The sequence below is a fragment of the Zingiber officinale genome, chromosome 7B (assembly GCF_018446385.1).
Source record: "Zingiber officinale cultivar Zhangliang chromosome 7B, Zo_v1.1, whole genome shotgun sequence".
Lineage (NCBI taxonomy): Eukaryota > Viridiplantae > Streptophyta > Magnoliopsida > Zingiberales > Zingiberaceae > Zingiber > Zingiber officinale.
Genome location: NC_055999.1, coordinates 50,975,916 through 50,995,793, shown reverse-complemented (window position 1 = coordinate 50,995,793; position 19,878 = coordinate 50,975,916). Strand labels below are relative to the sequence as shown.

General features: G+C 34.8%; 1 protein-coding gene across 2 annotated transcripts; it reads right to left on the bottom strand.

Annotated features, from left to right (window-relative positions):
* Positions 1-515: 515 nt before the first annotated feature.
* LOC122005740 lies at positions 516-19,430 on the bottom strand. 2 transcript variants are annotated; one of them, XM_042560906.1, is made up of 3 exons: positions 18,987-19,430; positions 1,050-1,186; positions 516-953 (listed from the first exon to the last, which is right to left on the bottom strand). In XM_042560906.1, exons 1-3 carry the CDS (start codon positions 19,390-19,392, stop codon positions 750-752), a joined length of 747 nt encoding a protein of 248 aa, XP_042416840.1. In that variant the 5' UTR covers positions 19,393-19,430; the 3' UTR covers positions 516-749. The 2 variants fall into 2 exon arrangements, with proteins under 2 accessions (XP_042416840.1, XP_042416841.1); XM_042560907.1 differs by having other exon boundaries at positions 518-953; positions 1,050-1,174.
* Positions 19,431-19,878: the final 448 nt, after the last annotated feature.

Sequence of the window (19,878 nt, the reverse complement as noted above, 5' to 3'; positions counted from 1 at the left end):
GTGACTCGAATCTCGATAAAGTCGAAGTAAAAAACCCTCCTCCACACTGATCAACTACAGCTTCCCAATTTACCTTCTCATAGATGATCTGGAACCAACCGTGTAGAACTGCTAAGATGACAGATTCCACCTTTTACTACCCAGAATTAATCAAATATAAACCACCCACGAGTTGACAAAATTAATAACTAGACAAATAATTACTCCAATTGATCTTAAGATTAATACCCCGTTAGTGCCCAACCTTCCATGTAACGGTAAAAATGATGCTCATAATTTACATGTATATGTCTAGCCGGGAAGACTGACAATACATATTGGAGTGAGCGTTATCAAGCTCCAAAAGAATTCATCAAATATGATTTTGTAAATGATCGCTCTAAATTGCATAAAGGAACAGAACTATTGTTGCAGAAGACATTTTAACAAGATGTAGAAAGACGCTAAGGAAAATGGAAAATAATGAAAGGTGAGGATACTTCGAGTAGTCTCGGCACTTGAATTATCTGGAAGACTATCACAGTCGGAAGAAAAATCGAGGCACTCAGTAAGACACCAACAAGCTTACAGGATGGATCCCTTTGTACAAAATGATAGAATGGAAAGAACATCAAACACTGTATGATAAAGACTCATAATAACATCTTATAGCATCACAATGACTAGGGATTACAAGACTGAATTGCCATCTACAGAGTTGACTCAGAGATGAGGTGTAAAAGAACTGTTTATATTGCACAAAGTTTGCATCACAAATCTTTCCACACATTATAATCAGTACCGGAGCTGTTTTTTATTATATTATCTTGACAGCCAAGAATAAAAGTGGCCCGTGAAGGATCAATGTTGATTATAGCATGTGCAGTTCCCTGTGGACTCACAGCTAGCACAACTTCATCAGGTCCAAAAGTAACTTCTGTATACCCTTTGTCTTTCATTTTAGGATTTTCCAACTAAATGAGGGAATAGAATTGAAGACGTTAGAACTCCAGCCATGTATGCTATATCTAAAATCATGAAATAGGAGTGCATACACAATAAAGATTTACCCTGAACTTTGTCTCTGCACCCCAAAGGATAAAGGTCTCATTGCACATATTATGCCGGTGATTGCCTCTAATACCTCCAGGTTGGATCTGACCCACATGAACTGACTCACATTTTAGTGCCCTTCCTGTAAATATGCCTACCTAAAATAGTTAGATACACCAGGCCATAACTTGTGACTTGACATCCAAGCAAGGAAAAACGTAACTAGAGTACAAAATTAACAAAGTGTAAAGACCTGAAAAATATATTGCTTAGCTACTGGAGAATGCCTGAAACTACAGGATGAACTTGTAACTCTGTAATATCAACAAAGTGAAATCCAATCCCGGTCGATAATTGACAATATCTAATACTTCATATATATATTAGAACTGTAGCAAATAGATGAAGACACTGTTGGATTGAATGGAAGATGATAAGATGCTAGAGGGGGTGAATAATTTTAACCTTCAAATATCTTTCTTAAAAACAAGATAAGTGCGCAGATATTAAAGTAAAATAAGAAAGAGCAAAATGCTGACAAAAGTTACTTGCGCGGTTTGATACTCATGATCCTTACTCTACGGCCTATGGACTTTTATGAGAAGACTAACTTTGGCATTCATGTATAAGAGGAATATATTCCATATATCATGGAATCTAATAGTGCATCTAGATTCTATAAAAATTTTATTATAATAAGTCATTTTGAAGAATAAGTCATGTTATCAATCTATAAAAAGATTTAAAATCCCATGTATTTGAAAAGTTTTTGAATTAATAAATTTTTAATTTCAAAATGGTATCAGAGTTATCTATTTCCTTTATCTTCCCATCAAAATCTCTGCTTTCTTCTTTTTCTCTTATTTTATTCTACTTTTTTTTTCTTTCTTTTACTTATGACGGCTTCAATCGAAACTCTAAACCAACAATCTCGTAATTCACATATTTTTTTCTTTCCTCATCTCCTTGTCATCACATATCGTTGCATTGCATCCTCTGTATATCTGTCGTCATCTCTACCTTTCATAGTTTTGTTTCACCCCTATCATTAATCCCTTATTTTCATCCATTCTCAATTTTGACTTCCCACCTATCGTTACTAGATTTCCATTGGCCTTCATTGTCAATTTTTTTTACCAACCTTCATGGCTGGAATTTTTTCTTTTTGCTCGCCTTTCATTGCTGGTTTTTCCTATTTCTAACCTTCATAGCGGTATTCCTTTTACCGGTCTTTATAGCTATATTTTTCCCTTTTGCTCGATTTTGATTGCCACTTTTTCCTATTACCAACCTTAATAATTGAATTCCTTTTACCCGCCTTTATAGTTAGATTTTAATCTTTTGCTCAACATTCATAGTTGTCAAAAGCACAAGGTACAAAAAAAAAAAGCTCAACGGTCTTGGGGCTTAAAGCACAAAGCAAAGCACACGCTTTACGGAAAAAGTGCAATAAACAAAATATTTTGAAAAAAACTAAAAATAAATCAAAAGTTTTTGAAAATATGATAGATGAAATATCAAATATCAAATATCAAAATAATCATTATCTTCATATTTATCTTCATTATCCAAATCTACGTCACCAGCTCCATCGCTTGATTTGTATCAATCAGTATCTTCTTCAGTTTCATCATCAAGGTTGATCTCTTCTTCATCTACAAGACTAATTCGAGCTGAAGATTTCTCTCTTTTTGCTGAAGTAGATCATGATGCTCCTTTTGAAGTAGACGCGTTTTGAGATCGAAAGTCATACGCATTTTCACCAACCCCAGAGGCTCATGCTACATCACTCCAACACATTTTCACCTTGATAGAAAAAATCATTATCGTCTTCATGATTGTCATCCAATTTTTCCAACAATCATTCATTATTATCATCTATCTCTAACAAAGCAATAGGATCGATCTTATATTGCATGTCATATCTTCGCCTCAAAGTTTGTGCAATTTATACATCTCCTTTGTTCTTATATAAGAGAATTAAAGTACTTACCCTCTATCAAATATTTTTTTCATTTTTAATATCAGATTGAATAATTTTTTATAAGTCATTCAATACCTTATTTCCCTAAACACTCACATACTTCTATCGAAATATAATCTGGTCCAACTACTTTTTCTTTTTGAATCTCATTTAAAGCTTCTTCTACTTAAGTTTGAATTATGTGATAAAAAATTATATTTCTATACTTGACTTATTTAAATTACTTAAGTTAAGTTAATCATCTAAATCTTCATTAAAAGATAAAAATAACTCCTTTATCACTTTTTTATTTTCTCATTATTTAATAATACCCTATTGCATTCCTCTTTAATGTATCTTATAGGGATAAAATCTCTTGCTTTCCTCTCTCTCACTTTAGCTTTTCTATAAATATCTCCTTCCCCTTTTTTAAATCCAATTTCGATATAAACGTTCAAATGTTTCATTACTAATATCTTATATACAATAAAGGGCAATCTGATGCACGAAGCTTCCGCCATGCGTGGTCCCGAGGAAGGGTCCATTGTACACAGTCTTACCCTGCTTTTTGGAAAAGACTGTTTCAAGGATTCGAGACAAAGCAACAACTTTACCATTGCACCAAGGCTCCCCTTCTAATATCTTATATACAATGATCAATAAAAATGATGAAGTACTTTATTCCACCTCTTGTTGATTGAACTTGTCATTGTGAATTTGTACAAAACATATTGTACTCCTTTCCACCCGGTAGCACAGTCAACTTGGCAAATTTAGCTTTTATGTAAGTCTCGCATTAATTCTTTGTAATGATCTCATTTTTACTAATTTGTGAAAAGTATTATAATTATCATGTTCTAAGCATTCATGCCAAAGATCGTAAAGCAAGTATAAAAGTTGAAATTTAGTAATAAGCAATACCTTTACCAGAATAATTTGCACTTTAAACAATCATCTTTGTAACATTTTGTTAGCTTCAAATGTCATCTTCATGTTGATTTTAACTAGTAGGGGTCAAAAAATAAGGTTTTATATACATTAAAGACATTTAGGATGTTGATTGACTTTAGTTCTCTACTAAGAACATCTTGAGTACGACCCTCGCTAATCCCACAATCTTAAATTTAGATGAGTTGATCATATAGAGCTCTTATCTAGAGACTAAAATGTAGGAAGAGATCTTTTCATTATCAAAGCACATAGACATACTGTGTCAATCAACAGTATCTAAGGGTATTAACTAAGGTGCCCTTAAATACCATTATAGTAAACATAAGGTCAGATATTCCATTTGCAAGTGTCTCCATCTTAATGTTGTGCACATTATTTTCAATTTTTGCTTTTAGGATCAATAAGCCCATGGCACTATAGTCATATTTCCTTGGAACTTTTTGCTTATATAGTGTTAGTCACCAATTAAAGTACCTCCTATAGTCATATTTCCTTGGAACTTTTGCTTATATAGTGTTAGTCACCATTAAAGTACCTCCTCTTTTTGTTGGTCCTTAGCATTACCATGTTAGCACATGAATTCATCTAAAACGTCATTTGGTTTTCTTCTCGGACTTCTTATTATCCTTTATTCAGAATTAGACAATTTAAGATCTTTAACGTGGGATATTTCTTGAAATCCTTCTATATTGTTGGTAGCTTCTCGATGATCACAGATGCATGAGAGAATTCATAAAATTACCTACATCTCTAGAATCTAAAATCCACCATCTTGAAGTCCAAGAATTTCCTAACTCGACCATCGTCCAACTCATTGAGGATGTAATTCTTAAGAAGTCCTTCCAAGCAAGTGACATCATTTACAAGAACTCAATATGGTCACATCAAATACCATAATCTATTGTTGCTTCTTGAAATTAAACCTGAAGAATCTCTAATTTATCCCCTATGGAATATATAGATCCATGGTCACCATAGCCATGGATATCATCTAAACAATGTTGATGTGTAGCGTGTCTCCTATGGGATCATTGAATTGTTTGGTAGCTTAGCTCAATGGGGCAATGAGACGACAGTATAGATCACAACTCTTCAACTAGTTGTCGCACCCCTTCAAGTTAATCGTCTATGATGTAGCGACCCTAGGATCGTATAGTGCGACTAGAGAGGGGGTGAATAGACACAATCATGAATTTTGTCGTTCATTTATTTGATTTTACTTTACTATAAAGGATTAGTATGCAGCAAAAATTATAAGATAATAAACAAAAGAACAATCACAAAAAGAAGAAGATACACAAACCACATATTTTGCACGGTTTGAAACCCTTGGTTCCTACTCCATGACTTGTGACCCTTTGGTGGGAACCCAATAACATTGTTATCTTTTTTCCTTTCTAGACATCTTATAGAGCTGGAGAAACATCTTATAGTCTTTGTTCTCACAACAAATACAAAGCACACAAAAAATATAATAAAACAACCATATGCGATAATAGAAAAGTTACAAAAAATCATTGAAGGTCACTTTTTGGTCGCTGTAGAGTGTTGTAGACTTGCCAAGGAGACCCTGAATGCTACAGTATGTCCCCTTGACCGAACACAAGCAATCGTGTCAAAATCTATATAAGCTTGCTACTTGCTTTTAGTCGACTAAAATTGCTTCTTGGTAGATCAAAATCACCCACAAAGGCCGCCTTGTCGATCTGGACTTGTTCTACTGCTGACCACATTTTAATCACATTAGTCAACTGAATAGATAAAATTCAAGACAAGTTTTTTTGTTGCCACTTTATTCAACTAAACTGTTATTTTTGGTTGGCAAACCATTATAGTCGACTAAATGTCACATTTGGTCAACTAAACTGATAAAATTCAACACCAAAGATTTTATTGTCACTTTGGTCAACTAAATTGTTGTTTTTGGTCAACTAACCTTTTTAGTCGGCCAAAATTTCAATTTTGGTAGACTAGACTGATTGAAATTCAAGTCCTAAGCTTCTGTCGTAATTTTGGTCAACTAAACTGGTACTTTTGGTCCAAAATGTCACATCCTTGTATGTCCGTATATCCATCTTAATATCTTCATCTCTGCAACTCTCATTTTTGTTCATATGCTCAAGTCTCAACATTCAACTTTATATAACATAACGGATCTAACCGTTATTTTATAAAATTTTATTTTAAGTCTTGGATGTACTTTATAATCATAAAAAACACCTGACATTTTCCTCAATTTCAACCATCTCGCTTGTATTCTAGGTAAAACATCTCTTAATCCCTTTATTCTTTTGAAAAATGGTCTTATATAATTAAAACTCTTAGTTATTTACACTTCGTCATCGTCTATCTTAACAATTATCTCATTACGTCGAATATTGTTAAATTTAAATTTCGTATATTCTGTGTTTACTCTACTAAGCCTAGATCCTTTCACTTCTAGTGTTTTCCGCCTAGATTCAAGTTTAGCATTTACTCCTTCACGTGTCTCATCTACTAAAATAAAATTATTTGTAAACAACATGCAGTACTATATCTTGGATGTGTCTATTGAATTCATTCATGATTAGTGTAAAAAATAATGACTTATAATTAATTTTTAATATAACCCTATCTTTATGAGAAACGCTTCGATTAATCAACCTGAAGTCTTCACTTCTATCACTGCATCCTCATTATACATATATTTAATTAGTTCAATATATGTTATGCTAACATCTCTCTTTTCTAGAATTCTCCATATAATTTCCCTCAAGACTCTATTATAAGTTTTTTCTAAGTCGACGAATATCATGTGTAAGTTTTGCTTCGTTCCCGATATTTTTTAATTAGTTATATGAGGAAATTATAACTTCTAATATTGACCTTCTAAACATAAATCAAAATTAATATTCGGTAACCATGGTCTCTTTCGTCTTTTTTCTATTACTCTTTTCGAAAGTTTCGTGATATGACTTATTAGTTTAATAACTCTATAGTTTGCACAATTTTGTACGTCTTCTTTATTCTTATAAAAGGGAACTAGAATACTTACTATGTTTTTAGTTTTCAATATCAGGTTGAATAACTTTGTAAGTCGTTCAATACCTTATTTCCTAAGGTACTTTCATATCTCTATCAAAATATCATCTAGTTCAACTGCTTTTTCATTTTCTATCCCATTTAAAGCTTGCTCTACTTTTAAAACTTAAATTCTACAATAAAAATTTAAATTTCTATACTCATTTAACCTATTTAAATAATCTAAGTTGATATCTAAATGTTCATTAAAAAGTTGATGAAAATATTTTTTTTCATCGTCCTTTTATTTCCTCATTCTTTACTAACACCCTATTGTAAATATCTTTAATACATCTTATTTGGATAAGATCTCTTGTCTTTTACTCTCGCTTTAGCTATTCTGTAAATATCTTTTTCCCCTTCTTTTATATCTAATTTTCGATATACGTGTTCAAAAGTTTCATTCACTTTTTTCTTAGCCTTTTTTCTCAACTACTGTATATTTTTTAAAATTTTCATCATTCTTATAAATATATAATTCTTACAAGTTGTTCGTTTTTCCTTCACTTTCAATTGTACTTTCTCATTCCACCACCAACTTAGTGATACACGTCTCTTTGACTCGTCGAATACGCTCTTAGCAACTTTGATACCATCTTATTTAATATCGTATTTGAATCATCGTATATTTCTCCTAATACATGTAGTCTTACCTTCTTCTTAAATATATTTTGTTTTTCATCCTTTAACTTCCGTCACTTAATTCTATGAGTCGTGGCTATTTCCCGATACTATGCTTGAGGCGTATATCCAATACTACTAATATATGTTGGATAGTTAAATTTTCTCATGACTTTGCAATCTTTACAAATCTTTCTATCATTATTCCTAACACGATAAGAAGATCAATTTGTGATTTATTATTCCTACTTTTGAATGTGACCAAATATTTTTTTCTTTTCTTAAAAACGTATTAGCTAGTATAAGGTCATATGCTATCACAAAATCCAATATAGCTTTCCTTCTTCATTGCTTGTTCCAAACTCATAACCCTATACACCCTATCATACTCCTTATTTTTCACGTCATGCTCATTTAGATTTCCTCATATTAAAATTATTTCGGTTAACAGAATATTTTGTAATACCTCATTTAGGTCGTCCCAAAATCTAGATTTGGTGTGTTCATCTAATCCTACTTGAAGTGCATATATACTAATCACATTAATAGTTTCTTTCACCACCATTACCTTGACAATTATAATCCTATCCCCCTTTCTAACTACTCCTATTACTTCATCTTTTAACAAACTATCGACAATGATACCTACTATATGTCTTGTTTTACACTTTCCTCTATACCATAACTTAAAATCTAAATTCTCTATTATTTTTATCTTCTCTGTTACCCATTTTATCTCTTGTACACACAAAATATTAATTTTCCTCCTAATCATCATATCTACTACTTCTATTGTTTTACAAGTGAGTAGATTCCATGTTCCAAATCTTACCCAATTAGTTTTCTTATAATATTTGTCCTCATACAACCTAGAGTGTGAGAACTCTTCATATTTAATACTACACCTAAGTTCTCATAAAGATGTAGTAGCTCTTGCCACATTTCAGTCGAACAACGCAATGCGAACTCTTGCATATTTAATATTATACCCGAGTTCTCATAGAGATGTAGCGGTCCTTATTAGTGCAGGAAGTACCAAATGATCGAACATAAGTTTTGATTATGGCAAAAGGTTCAAAGTTAAAGTTTCTTTTTGTTTAACAAGTTGAACTTAGAGTGCAAAAAAGTCCTAAGTGATCTTAGGCAAAGGACAAGTCCTAGTTGAAGCTAGGTAAGTGGAAAGTTCTAACTGTTGTTAAGCAATGAAATCCTAGTCCGGGGGACTGGGCAAAGTCTTGGCAGGTCAAGGACGTTGAGAAAAATTGTAGAGTTAAGGACACTAGGTGAAAATCCTAGGGGTCGCGGACACCAGGTGGAAGACTGGACGGGTCGTAAATCAGACGTTTAGCATGAAGTCCTGAAGTCTTGGACACTGAGCAAAAGTGCAGACGATCTGGAGGACTGGTCTAGCAAAAGATAAACTCTCATGAGAGGAATAGATGAGGACGCGTTCCCCGAAGAGGGAACAGTAGGCGTCGATCTAACCTAGAGTTTCAGCGAAACTCAAAGTCAAGACCGGACAGTCTGCAGGCTGTCAAAAGTATTCTACTTTATACAATTACCTAGACTAATTCTTTTTTTTGCAGAAAAACTTAACCTGGACTAATTTTTTTTTTTGCAAGAAAACAAAGGTTGGAAAAAGTAGTACGGGTGCCCGGGAGTGGTCTAGGCGCCTGGGATCGAATCGACCAAGCGCCCTCAAGCGGTGAGCTAGCACACTCTGGTTGGTCGGCCTACGGCATAGTCCAGGCGCTCAGGGGTGGTCCGAGCACCCAAAGATGAATGAGTTTTGTCGGACCGAGTTTCGATGAGAGTACGCCACGTCAGCCCTGTGGGGTCACCCAGGCGAGGTTCCAGGCGCCCGGAGTGGGTTATAAAAGGGGGATTTGACCAACACCTTGAACACAATAATTAAAAGAAGTTTCTCTCTTGCGCGCTACTCAAAAAATGCTTCCACGACACTCAAACGTTGTTCCGACAACCAAAGGCTCGTCGCAGCTTTGGATCTTTACAAGTTATTGGTATAGTTTTGTTTACAGTTTTATGTTGGTACGGTTTGCACAAACGGTCTAACTCGGGTTTTGATGAAAGATAGTGAGTTAAGTTAGATTTTGTTGTGATCTAACCACTTGATTAAGTGTGCAAGAAATCCAGCTAGGTCAATGGGCCGACCGGATAGCTGGTACGAAGTCCAGATAGGTCGACGGGCTGACCAAATATCTGGCAAGAAATTCAGTTAGGTCGACGGACTGACCAGATAGCTGATACAAAGTTCAAATAGGTTGACAGGCTGACTGGATATCTGGCAAGAAGTCCAGCTAGGTCAACGGGCCAATCGGATAGCTGGCTGAAGTCCAGACAGATCGATGGGCTGACCGGATGTCTGGCAAGATGGTAAGTTAAGGTAAGTCACGAGGAGAGTGACCAAGTGAGAAGCGTCCCGGTTGAAGGGACATTAGGCGTCGGTCAAGTTTAGGTCCATTTGGATTCCCTAAACTCAGACCTTGACTAGTTCCTGGTCCAGGAAGGACAAGAACTAATTACTATTCTTTAATTATAATTATGCTAACACTTGTCTTGTAGGTTTATTGGACTAACATTGTTTTGCAAGATAAAAGAAGGAAATTGCCTTCGGGTGAACAATATCCGAAGGCGCCTTCCATAGCCTGTTCATATAAGGCACCTTCCATGGCCATGGAAGGCATCTTCCGCAGGATAAATTTGAACGTTGTCGCAAATAAGAGTCGAGCCGTTTGGGATAGAGTTTGACCAGTTGAAGGTGCCTTCCACGCCGATACAAGGCGCCTTCCATATCCTATATAAGGCAGACTCGACTAAGCAACCTACAACAACACATACACGAGCTACTACGCATTCATTTAAGATTCCGATTACTCCGGACTCCTGCTACGACTTTGTTGCAAAGCTGTTGCACCCGATGATTGTTCCGGGGACTTCCGATCGCGACCGACAGACTGACATCAACACGAGCGCTCCCACTTTAATCTTTAAGTGTCGATAATTTTCTTTTGTAAGTAATTATTGCAAAAGAACAAATGCAATGTGTTGCACTTGTTCAACTTTCTTTGTACTCGATTTCCTCTTACGGAGGTACCGGAAGATGCCTTTAGTGGATTATCCGTCGATAGATCCACGGAACCTAAGTCTTGGAGTAGAAGTCGCCAAAGGCTCTGAAGCAAGTAAATCATTCGTGTCTTCTTGTATTCTCATTGTTCTTAGTTTTCCGCTATGTTCGTACTTTGATTTTAAAACAGAAAAGACGAGTTTTTGAAAATCACGTGATTCACCCCCCTCTCACGTGCGATCAATCCAACAAGTGGTATCAGAGCAAGTTTTGCTCTAAATTGGTATAACCACCAATCAAGCCGGGGGAATTTTTTTTTTCTTTGTTTTCCACATTCTATTTGAATTGGTAAAACTAACTTTACCTGTTTAGATAATTTTTTTCGTTCAGTTTTAATTTGAGATTAGTGCAAGACCTCTCAAATTTTTCTACATTTTTAAATATATCTCAAACACTGCTAATCCAAGATCAAGTCTTGGTACTCCGTTCTAGTTTTTTTTTTCTACAGCTCTGAAATGGCACAATTTGAAGGGTACAGCACCGTTCGTCCTCCCCTATTCAATGATGACGACTTCCCGTACTGAAAGAAGTGGATGGAGGTGTACGTAAAAACAGACTACGACCAATGGTTCAGCATTGTCAAAGGGTACAAGGCTTCAGTCAACCACGACACCGAAATTCGGACCCGAAAAATTAGAATCCGAAAATGAAGAAAAAAACACAAATTGACTTCAAGGCCCTTAACACAATCCAGTGCGAGCTAACAAAGAAAAAAGCTGAACCGCGTCGACCCACACGAAAACGCAAAGGAACTTTAGGACAAGCTCATAGAACTGCACGAGGGAACTAACGACGCGAAGGTAACAAAGAGAGATTTATTTTTAAATAAATTATTTAATATCAAAATACAGGAAGGTGAGACTGTCAGTCAGCTACACGCAAGGATAAAGTATATCCTTAACGGACTCCACACAATCGGCCACCAATTAGATAACCGAGATCTGATAAGATATGCCTTAAATGCATTTCCTCGAAATGCACTGTGGGCATCCATCATGGATGCCTATAAGATTTCGAGGAACTTGTCGAAGTTAAAACTAGATGAATTATTCTGTGAGCTAGAACTGCACGAACAGACTAACGCCAAATCCGAGAAAGGTCTTGCTCTTATTGCAAGGTCATCAAAAGACAAGTCCAAATCCAAGTCGGAACCTGAAGGTGAATCTAACCCAGACTCAGATGATGAAGAACACCTGGTGAACTTGGTAAGAAAAATGTTCACTAGGAGAAAAAAGAACTTCACGAGCACGGACTTGCAGAAGATCAACTCCACCTCCAACTCTAACAACAAAAATGTGACCTACTTTGGATGCAATAAGAAGGGGCACTACAAGACTAACTGCCCGAATCTAAAGAAGAAGAAGGCTCTCAAAGCGACGTGGGACGAATCATCCGGGGATGAATCAGAAGGCAGAGAACCGAAGCACTCCAACTACATCGGCTGATGGCTTATGAAACAGAATCAGAGAACGAATCGGAAGACGGGTCCGAACCCGAATCAAGCCAAGAGTTCGTACTCGTTTCCGAAGGTTCCAATGAGGTATACTTTGGTTTAAGTAGAAAGTTCTTTAAAGTTATTGTATGCTTGAATAAAAAATTAACTATATCTAAGAATAAAATAAACGAACTAACAAAGAAAAATAATAAACTTAATGAACAATTAAAATTAAGTGCAATGACTGAACCAATTCAAGCTGAAATCCCAATTCAAGTTGCAAAACTTGAGGAGGATAATTCCAGATTAAAAAAATGAAATAATTAAACCAAAAGAGTTACTACAAAAATTCACAACTAAATCCAAGTACCTCGATATGATAATTGGATCACAAAAAGTTATGTACAACAAGTCCGGACTCGGATACAAGTCCAGCTCAACCAACAAATTCTTTATATTATTAGTTAACCAAAATAAGAATCAAGCTAAAACTTGGGTTCCAAAAGCGTGTTTGACCACGTAAATAGGAATTAATCTATATTATGTACCTAAAAATGAAATTCATTACCTAAAAACAAAATCAAACCTAAATCTAAAAGATAAAATAAAATGAAATGTATGAAATAAATTCATAATAAATAAATCAAATTATCATCAAATAAGCTATAACTATAAAAGTAATCAACATAAACCCAAAACTTAAACTCAAAATGTTCAATAATTCAGGGAGAGGTTCTAAATTAGTTGGCACCTCCAAAATAATAACTTAACCGGCAATAACCTCTTCTCGTTAAATTTTTTCTCAAAATTGGTACAACACCAGTCGAGCCACTTTTTTCGTCTTTTCTCTTTTATACCGCACTACTAATACAAGACTAAGTTTTAGAATAGGTTTCATTATTTTTGTTGTTGCAAGATCTTCAATAAAATGTCCAATCAAGAAGGTTACAATACCACACGCCCGCCCTTTTTTCTCTAACGAGGACTTCGGATACTGGAAAGGACGAATGGAATACATTTGAAGACGCAAGTGGAAATATGGATCATAATCCAAAATGGATTCACATTTCCCACCGAAGATAGAGTACTCATCCCTTGCGACAAGTGGGACACACTAACAAAGAGGAAGATTGAGACGGATGCAAAAACGACAAGTACTCTCCCATGCGGCCTCACCAAAGAAGAACTAAACCGAGTCGACCCTTTCTCAGGCGCAAAAGAATTATGGGAAAAACTCATCGAACTACACAAAGGACACAAAAGTTAGTAAGAGAGATTTAATTCTTAATAAATTGTATAACATTAAAATGCAGAAAAGTGAGTCTGCGAGCCAGTTACATGCTCGCATCCAAGATCTATTGAATGTCCTCCACGCGATTGGACAAAAAGTGGAGAACCACGACGTCATCAAGTACGTGCTAAACGCTTTTCCGAGGAATAGATTGTGGGCATCAATGGTAGATGTCTATAAGGTATATAAGGATCTTTCCTTAATTAAATTAAACGAGTTGTTTTTCAAATTCGAGCTTCACGAACAAATTAATGCACTGCCAGTCGAAAAAGGTATTGCTTTAGTCGTAGGTACAAGCAGAACGAGGGAACCAAAAACCAAGCGCCGAACTAAATCCGAGTCCGAAGATGAATCGAACTTAAAAGATGACAATGAATTACCGCCGAGCTCATGAAACTGGTACGAAAACTATACAAGAAGGGTTTTATTAAACGAATCAAGAAGGTGACTCGATCGAACACGAAGGTCAAGTCCGAAGTTACATGCTAAGATTGCAACAAGAAGGGGCATTACAAGCCGGAATGTCCAAACCAGAAGTAAATTAGAAGGAAGGCTTTGAAAGCAAGATAGTTTGAATCCTCGAATGACTCCGACGAAGAACACGAGCAAGGGAGCTTACTTTTACCCGTACAAGCTTACGTTACCAAAACCGAGTCCGAATCCAGAACTGGAGCTGAATCAGAATCTAAATCCAGCTCAGAAGACGATTCCACTATAAGTCTGTCAATAATTAGCTTCCTGAATTTAATTTCTGACTTGTCTAGAAAAATGGCAAAATCCAACATCCGAGTCAAGTCACTCCAAAAGGAAGTAACAACCCTTAAGGAAGTGACTAACTCAAGCTCTTTGACCAAATTTGTTTAAGCTAGAACTTCAACTCAAGTCCAACAACTTGAGGAAGAAAATTTCAACTTGAAAGTCAAGTCAAGGTACTTAGGTACTCGTTGGAACAATTCACTTTGGGTTCCAAGAATCTTAATTTGATCCTTGGAAAATAAAAAGACGTATACAATCGATCCAGACATGGATATAAGGCAAAACACAAATTCAAATCATACTTATCCTTAGTGAATCGACCAAATAGAAAACTAATCTAAGCATGGGTCCCTAAGTCTAACTTGATTAATCAAGTTGGACTTAATCAAATATTGGATTCCCAAGAATCAAATTCATTATCTTGATAGGCCTTATCGAGACTTTAATCCAAGGGAAGTCAATAAAAAGACTATTTTATTATTAAATAGACTTGTTTGATGTTTGCTTTATTATTTTCCTTATATATGCCTAGATTAGGATAAATAAGGATTTAGACTTGATGGACACTGGACTAGTTAGACCTATAATTTTCAGAAAGAAAATTAAATATTTAATTTTTTTAAAAGGATTTGTTATACTCAAGAAGGTCTTGTACCTCGCTACAGCCTAGAAATTAGTCTAACTCAAATGTAAATCAATTCTTAAATTTTAATCTAAATTAAAGATAAAATTAGTCATCTCACAAAACAGATAAGGTTCCATGATTGACAATCTAGAAAAAGAGTTATATGAATTTAGCTTTAAAATATTAAATTAAAGCTTAAACCTAACTTAATTTTTAAATCAAAGCAAATATAATTTAAATTAATCAAACTTAACTAAACTTAAACTGAATCAAATTAAACTTTATTTAATCTTCAAAAATTAACTTTCAAATCATAGTTAATTTTTAAATTTTAATTAATTTCAAAATCTTACTTATTTTTAAATGTTAATTAATTTTTAAATTATAATTGATTTTTAAATTTTAATTAATTTCGAAATCTTTCTTATTTCTAAATGTTAATTAATTTTTAAATCATAATTAATTTTCAAATTTTAATATAATATAAACTTAAATTTTTCAATATTCAAAAACTCAAACTTCAATATTTTCTAAAATTCAGAGATAATATTCTCAAAATTAAGATTAACTCTATCTTACATAAACTCATAAGGTTAACATATTTGATAACTTAAAAAGAGAGATGGAAAATCAGGAAAAAAAATAATAACTTATATGTTTTTTTAACCTATGTTTCTCATGCTTAGACTCTAGGACCCTCAAACTTAAATAATTTATTTTTAAAAAAATTAAGACATTAATCAAAGGTAAGTGAAAGAAATTAAGTTTAGTTAAACATTTTTTTAAGTTAAATATTTTCTCAAAGTTAAGTATTATATAAACATCTCAAAGTTAAAATTTTTCAAAGTTAAAGTATTTTTCAAATTTTCAAAGTTAAATATCTTTTTAAGTTAAAGTATTTTTCAAAATTTCAAAGTTCAATTTTTTAAGAGTACTTCAAAATTAAGTTTCTTTTTTAAAGTTAAAGTATTTTTCAAAAAGAGAGTAAGTACTTTTCAAAAAGTAAGTTAATTTTTTAAATAAAGTATTTCAAAGTTAAGTTTTTAAGAAAATTCGTTTAAAGCTATGAATTTAGCTATGTATTTTTATAAAGAAATTCCTTTTCAAAGTAAAGTATTTAGCAAAGAAACTCTTTTTAAAACTAAGTTTTTATTTTTTTTGAAAAGAAACTCATTTTAAAGCTATGTTTTTTGAAAAGAAAGTTAGAGGGATGAGTTCAAGGGGAGCTTAAAGTTAAATTTTTTGAAAGAGATTAAAAGTTAATTTTTTTTATTACTATCTTTACAAGTTAATTTTCTCTCTACTTAGTATTCTTTTTTATTTATGTCAAAAGGGGAGAGAAAGGTTAAAAGTTAGTCAAAGATAACTTAATAATTTTTTATAATTGAGGACTAAATTAAGGGGGAGCATCTGTAATTTATTAAATCGCCAAATTGGTTTATTTATGCTGAATTTCCATACTTATGCTACATTTTTTTGTTATGCATTACTTGACTTTGAATTGTGTTGTCATAATCAAAAAAGGGAAGATTATTGGTGTAGGAAGCACCAGATAATCGAACCTAAATTTTAATTATGACAAAGGGTTCAAAATTAAAGTTTCTTTTTGTCTAACAAGTTGAAGTGCAGGAAAGTCCTAAGTGATTTTAGGCAAAGAAAAAATTATAGTTGAGGCTAAGCTGGTGGAAAGTCTTAGCTGCGGTTAGGCAATGAAGTCCCGATCCGAGGGACTGGACAAAGTCTCGGGGGACTGGGCAAAGTCTTGGCGGGTCGAGGACATTGGGTGAAATCCTAAAGTCCAAGATACTAGGTGAAAATCTTGGGGGTCGCGGACACTAGGTGGAAGACTGTGGATCGGACATCTAGTATGAAGTCCTAAAGTCTCAGATGTTGTGCAAAATTCCAGACGGTCTAGAGGACCGGTCTGGCAAAAGGGAAACTCTCATGAGAGGAGTAGGTGAGGATGCGTTTCTCGAAAAGGGAACAGTAGGCATCAATCCGACCTAGAATTTTAGCAAAACTCAAAGTCAGGATCGGATAGTCCGAAGGTTGTCTACTTTATACTATTGCCTGAACTAACTCTTTTTTTATAGAAAAACTTGTCTGGACTAATTTTATTTTTTTGCAAGAAAACAAAGGCAAGAAAAAGTGGTCTGGGCGCCGGTAGAGCTCTAGGCGCCTGGACTCAAGACGCCCAAGAGTGGTCCAGGCACTCGGGATTGGATCGACCAGGTGCCCTTAAGCAATGAACTGGCGCACTCCGATTGGTCGGCTTACGACAGTCCAAGCACCCAGGGTGGTCCGGGTGCCCGGAGATGGATGAGTTTTGCTCGATCGAGTTTCAATGAGAGCATGCCATGTCAGCCCTGTGAGGTCGCACGGGGGAGGTTCCAAGTGCCCGGAGTAGGCTATAAAAAGAGGATTCGACCAACACCTTGAACACAACAATTAAAAGAAGTTTTCTTTTGCGCGCTGCTCAAAAAATGCTTCCACGATGCCCAAACATTGCTCCGACAATCGAAGACTTGCAACTTCATATCTTTACAAGTTGTTGGTATAGTTTTGTTTACAGTTTTATCATTGTATTTCTTATACATAATACTTGTAACCTTTCTTCTAACTACCTTGTCCATCGAAAGCACTCAACGAGTGGGAGCCTTGGAGTAGGAGTCATCACAGGCTCTGAACCAAGTAAATCAAAGTGTTAGCGATTTCTTATTTTTACTTAACTTATATTCCGCTGCGTTTTACTCAATCGTGTTTTAAACGAGCGTGAAAGTCACGAGCGCTATTCCCCCCCCCCCCCCCCCCTCCCCCTCTAACGCAACGATCCTACAGTCCTTGCTGGGACATTAGGATCGGAACTGTAATGTGTTCCTTCTAGAGAACATCCTAATATAAGCACAATAGTTTGATAGATCCATTCATTAAATATTTATCAGTAAGTCCACGATGGCCGGCAACCTAACGTGTAACCCTCGTCCTTTTTCAACCAGGCTTGGAACTGGCTTTGGCAGGGTTAAAACACGACATGGAACACAATGACAAAAATGCGGTAATGGAACATGGTGATGGAACATGGCAACAAAATGTAATTGTAGAATACAACAGTTGAATGCGATGGCAAACAGTTAGGATTACAAAGGAGTGGGTCATGGTTGATTTTGTGGTGCTCAATTCCTCTTGTCATTTGCACAAGGTAAATAACGGAAGATAGTCCGATAGCTTGAGAATCCTCATCTTTCTATGAAATTCAATTTCATCCATCTAAGTATATACAATATAAGGCTGCTTTGCATCCCGATTTAATCATTCAGCCTAATTATCAGCACAATTTGTTTTCCCTTTCAAATTATTCTTACATGAATTATTGTTTCCTTGTATAAGAGTTAATGTTCACATTTTCGCACCTTGAAGCTGCACTTGCATATAAGCTAGTTCCTCTGTTTGATTGCAACGAATTTAGGACCATCCTAAGAAATTGATTTTATAATGATCTACTCACAAAATAGATTGTTCATATACTTGCTCAATCTTATTGGTTATAAAAATCAATTTCCAATAAATAGTACTAAAAGAGGCTCATTTGCTCAATGGGCATCAGCTAATTGAATAATAGGAAGAGGTGATTTAGCAATAGCATAAATCATGAATTAGTTGGTTCACCTCAATGAACATCTCTATATACAAGAGAATAAGAATACTGTAAAACAAACATCAGGCTGACTTATATATCTATTGGAAATAACTTTGCAGCTTTTTTCAGGTTAGCAATGGACAATGGCATCATATTTCACCTCTTCCTTCCAACAAACAAAAAATGCGCATTTTAAATTACATCATAGAATTATCTGTTCATTTCAGTCAAAGTTGAATTCCTAATATTCAGCTTCATTACTCATCCATTAAGCATCTAGAATGCTAATGAAGTTCTTTAAAAGAGAGATTTTCAGAGGAAGTTGAAATTAGGTTAAGTTATTCTACAAAACAAACGTTAATCACATGTCAATATTCATTTTCGTCTGAATAGAAAACAAGAGTAGCAATAATCACGAAGAACATACATGAGAGAGAAATGGCATAAACATTAAGTGTCGAAGCACTAACCTGGAAGTCCAGCCTCTCGAGCAGCCTTGACAGGATCCATCAACCAACCCCTCCAATCTCTAGCGATCTTCGAGGGGAACTCCACGGCATCAAATCTGACGACATTAGCATCTGAATCAAGCGCATTGAGGGTCCGGGCAGAGGATTGAGAACCATAAGACGACCCCGAGGGGAAAGAGGAGCGGAGGCCAGCCGATGTCGGGTGCTCCAGCTGAAGGAAGAGCCAGGTGAGGAGGACGAAGAGAGAGAGCAGAAGGGGAAGGGCGGAGGGCCGCTTGAAGAAGAAGACAATAGAGGATAGGGCTGCCGCTGCCGAAGAGGAGGAGGGAGAAGAGAGGGGCGGAGGAGGTGGCGGAAGATCGGAGTTAGATTGGAGTGCGAGGGTGTTCTTTCGAGGGTTCGCCATTGTTCGGGTTCGAACCAAAAATAGAAAAATTATATTTTGAGCACATTAAGTTGCATCTGGTTTTAAACGAAATAAATGTGAAAACAATTTGTCACAGGGAAGTGTTACGTAGATCCGCCCAAAGTAAATATTATATAAAAAAAAAATCAATATCAAAAAATTTAAAAATGAATTAAAATTAAATATTATAAAGAAAAAACTAAAAAGTAATAAAAGGTAATATAATCAACGTATTTTATATTAAAAATAATAAATTAAATTTGTTATATAAAATTAATGTTTAACAGATTTGATTAAATAAAATATTTTAAAGAAATAAAAAATTCAATTAGAGTCATATTTATTTTTTTATTCCGTTTAAATGAAATTAACACCACCATTATATTTTTTTAATTAAATTAACATACGGGTTACTCGAAGCATCTTAACAATTGAATTAAAATTTTTTAATAAATAATAGAAATGTATTTTCTAATTTAATATATA

Bases quoted from the DNA above. Each gene is read 5' to 3' on its own strand.
- LOC122005740 (XM_042560906.1), bottom strand. From the start codon at position 19,392: ATGGCGAACCCTCGAAAGAACACCCTCGCACTCCAATCTAACTCCGAT. The intron at 1,187-18,986 runs GTTAGTGCTTCG...TATTTTAGGTAG, and splicing joins TCGAGAGGCTGGACTTCCAG to GCATATTTACAGGAAGGGCA. The intron at 954-1,049 runs GTAAATCTTTAT...TCCCTCATTTAG, and splicing joins GTGCAGAGACAAAGTTCAGG to TTGGAAAATCCTAAAATGAA.